This window comes from Habropoda laboriosa, unplaced genomic scaffold, assembly GCF_001263275.1.
Source record: "Habropoda laboriosa isolate 0110345459 unplaced genomic scaffold, ASM126327v1 scaffold40, whole genome shotgun sequence".
Classification (NCBI taxonomy): Eukaryota; Metazoa; Arthropoda; class Insecta; order Hymenoptera; family Apidae; genus Habropoda; species Habropoda laboriosa.
Window position 1 is genome coordinate 4,768,982 of NW_017100231.1, and position 4,057 is coordinate 4,773,038.

The window sequence follows — 4,057 nt, forward strand, 5'->3', positions numbered from 1 at the left end:
TCAAAAGGTAAAGTGACTTATGAACCACCTTGTACTTACGTATTCTAACAAAACCACTACTCTTTGCAAATTATCTCTAAAATTACACTATTTCTAAAAGATACGACAACTAAGGTACTTAAATATTCTAACGAATATTCACCTAACCTCAAAACACTAAAAGTATCTTCTTATTCATCAACCTCCAACGCATTGCAGCAACAACAAAAACTGCACTTCGAATAAAAACCTAACCTAACCTAAACTACTGTTCGTTAAGAATCATCGTCTTCTCGTGCCTCTCGATCGCGATCTTCTTGATCCTCTCCCACAGCATGGGATACGGATGTATCGTCCTCGCGAAATCGGCTCGATTCAACCGGTACAGCTCGCAAACCTCAACAGCGACCACACTGGCCACCCTCATCTCGTTCGGCATAACTAGCGCCACCTCTCCAAAATGTGCTCCGTCCTCCAAATGACAAACTTCCTTCCCAGAGTTCGTGTAAATAGCCACCGTACCAGTTGCGATGAAATACATACAATCACCAGGCTGATTAGCCCTGACAATCACGTCGTTGGTCAAAAATATCTCAGACCTCAAAAGTGCCACGATTCTTCCCAGAAGCGACAAAGGTAGATTGTTGAAAAACGTCACATTCTCGACCAACTTCCTGCAAGAATGCATACTGATCTCGTGTCTCATCTGAGCGGACAGAGTGTGAATAATCTCCGGCTCGCGAAAGAACCTGTGCTGAAAACGAAACTCGTAGTACTCTATGATTCTGGTTTGAGTAGGATAGGGAAGTTGTTTGTGCCTCATGTATTGCCTCAATTGAGCCACGGTGCCTTGGTACCTCAGTCTGGAGCTGTTGATACCTTTGAAAAATTGCATGACGCGTGTGATGAGGAACCACGGTGCCACTATGCCGAATAACTGCAACACTATGATCATGTAAGTGTCCCCAGCGTTGTTCGGGTTCGTGTGAAGCAGATCGGCCCTCATGAATGTCGCTATGGCGCGCAGAATGCTGTTCAAGTATTGCCAGCTCCTGTGCGACTCCCATAGGTTGTTCACGTGGATCCAGGAATCGCTTCTGGGACGTTCTACTTCGCGCATGGACGTCGTTATTATAGGCATGAGCCAGTGGAAGCAGGACTGCCAATGTAACGCGAGTATCAGCCAGAAGAGGATTAAACAAAACTCGTGAAGTGCCATGGGGATGTCGTAGGCGAATGCTAGCTTGTTGATGTAGGAGCCTAGAGAGAAGACGCGGAATATGCACATCAGGGACGTGGTTTTACGGGACACCGTGTATTCCATCCAGACGGAGAGGAAGAAGAGGTCCGTGGGGAAGGAACCGAGGAGGTCTAGAAGGAAGGTGCTGTGCTTCACGTAGCGGTTCATTATCTTCCGTTGCTCCAGAATCACCGCGTGCACCTCCTTGTCGAAGTATCTGAGGGTGAAAGGGAAGTTTCAGGGGTTTTTTTGGCTCGGTTTTGGAAAGGGTATTTGTGTGTTTATCGAGCCTTTGAATTTCGAGTTTGAAGTCACTTTTTGCTGTGGAACTTTTGAAAAACCAAGGCTCTGTTTCGCAAAATGAAAAGAATTTATTTCTATTTTTTTACGTCAATTTGCGCTAATTTAAGGATATGAAAAAAGGTGAATTTTACGTTTTAACCCTTTGCGATCGGTGCCGCCATAGTGGCGGCATTTCAGTTTTGTTGTAGAAATCGGTGTCGCCGCTATGGCGGCATGATCTTTGTTTTGTCAAGTATCGTACTTTGGAAAATTACAAAAATTAAAACGTTTTATTTTTATGCACTATAACTAGTATGTATTAAACGAAATGTATCAGTTTCAAAATATTCTGTTTTTCAATATCCTTATACATAAAAAAAAAAAATGTAAATTTGCTCCGACTAGCTGGTAGTCCCACCAGAGAAATGAGCCGATCGCAAAGGGTTAAAGTTCTCCAAAGTAATTACGCACGTCGCCGTAAGAGCGCCATAAGAGTCATTAGAATTTGTTTCTATTTTTTATGTCAATTTGCATTATATTAAGGATGTTAGAAAACCTGAATTTTACATGTTAAAGTTCTCCAAAGTAATTAGTCACGTCGCCATAACAGCACCACTATAGAGTAGAAACGCTCAATTTTGTGAACGCACAGATTGAACGAATGATCGAAATTTTTCAGCGTTCGCTAAGATTAAGTGTTGTGTGTTTTCTTAATTACGAGAATGTCAAAATGTGTAAATAATGATAAAATGGCAAGGTTCCAGTTACTCATTTCCCTAGAACACTTCAAACAACATTAAGCTGGACTTGTGAAAGTCTCGAATCCTCGGCTAACGAATTTTTACACTCACAAATCACTTGCACAACGCAGGAAGAAGATTAGAAATCAATTAACATTTAGAGAAGTTAGGGTTAGAAGGAATTAGCCAGAAATTACTTAACCAACTCTCAAGAGTTAATCATCGCCCTCGATGAATCTTAGACTCGTGAGTAATTAGGCTTCAAATTCGACCATTTTCAACTTACGATTCTTCTATGTATAGTCGGTGGAAGAAATTTAGTCAGGCGAAAAATGCGAGAGCGAGATTCTTTTCATTTCGATTTCTATGATTCACATGATTGTGTATCACTATGATTCGCCCAATATTTCGGTCTTATTTTCTCTCTAACATGTTCCATGTCACATGGTGGAACTTACAGAAGTTCCATCAACTATACTTTCAGGTCAAATCAATCTCACTATTTCGGTTTTACCGACTATACTTTAAATTTAATACCTAATAAATTTTATTACCTCATTATATCGCTTCCATCAACTATACATTCACGCCTGATCAATTTTAGGATCTCACTAGTTCCTTTCTACCGACTGTACTTTAAATTTAACACTCGATCAATTTTATTACCTCAATATATCGCTTCCATCAACTATACATCGACGCATGATCAATATTACAACACTATTTCCTTTTATACCGACTATACTTCACATTTAACACCTGACCAATTTTACAATCTCATTATATCGCTTCCGTCGACTATACATCGACGCCAGATCAATATTACGATCTCGCTTCATCGATTCCATCAACTGTACGATGTTACGTATCGATGACACGCAAGATGTTACTCTGTACGCGTAATAAATTAACGAAATAAATTTTTCCACTTGCCCAGTCATGCAGTTGACCACTATGTCCGAGCAGCAGACGAGAAGTAAGATGTTCTTACTAGTGTTCCAGATACGCGACTTTTTCCCCATTTCGAATGTAGCTTGATAAGGCACAAGCATCAGCAGGCTGGTTATCAGGAAAACCATCAGAACGTCCCAGTAATGCCTGTAATAACAGTCTGGGACATAATACGTGAGGCAAGTGGACCGGATGCTCGGACAGTTTATCGGAAACTTTCACGAGAGACGATTCGTCATTACGTTAACTGTACATTGTGCGTTGCACATGTGGATACTATTCGCATCCTGCGCTCTTATTGTGTCGTCTTAATCAGCTTAACACGTTCGCTACCAAGGTTCTTCTATTCCTTCTATCCTTGGAATTATTTTCATTCACATTCTTAGTATCTGTATTTTTACAATATTTATTACTCACACTGTGCATTTTGTAAAATATATTATAATAGATAATACCATTTTAATTGACACCATATATATGACGCTTGATAGCAAACGTGATAATATAGTGAAGAAGAAAATTTTAAAGGCTTTCGATTTGAAAATTTTTTTTCGTCTCGAAAAATATTGTCCTTTTCTTACTTAAATGTGAATTTCACAAGAGTACAGAAATTTTTGTATCAACCTAATAAATAGGAGATGTATACCTGAACATGCTAAACGGATGAATAATATGCGTGTGATTGCGCCAATGGCGACGTTTTTCGTGGACAATGGACGCGCTGCTTCTCAGATACTTTTGCGCGGCTGGATTGTTCCGCGAGGCCATTAGCCATTGTCGCAGAACGTCGTAAATCTTCCGGAACGGACCTCTGCCAGGAAGGAATAACATGTCTGATTCCCCGTCTGATATGTCGCAATCATGT

General features: G+C 40.4%; 1 protein-coding gene across 1 annotated transcript in view; it reads right to left on the reverse strand.

Moving 5' to 3' along the window:
- Window positions 1-244: 244 nt before the first annotated feature.
- Window positions 245-4,057, reverse strand: part of LOC108571477 (potassium/sodium hyperpolarization-activated cyclic nucleotide-gated channel 1-like) — a 123,032-nt gene continuing 119,219 nt past the window's right edge. The window contains exons 4-6 of the mRNA XM_017933533.1: window positions 3,839-4,056; window positions 3,175-3,339; window positions 245-1,436 (exon numbers count right to left, since the gene is read on the reverse strand). Coding sequence (XP_017789022.1) covers window positions 245-1,436; window positions 3,175-3,339; window positions 3,839-4,056 — 1,575 coding nt within the window. The remainder of the gene's footprint in view (window positions 1,437-3,174; window positions 3,340-3,838; window position 4,057) is intronic.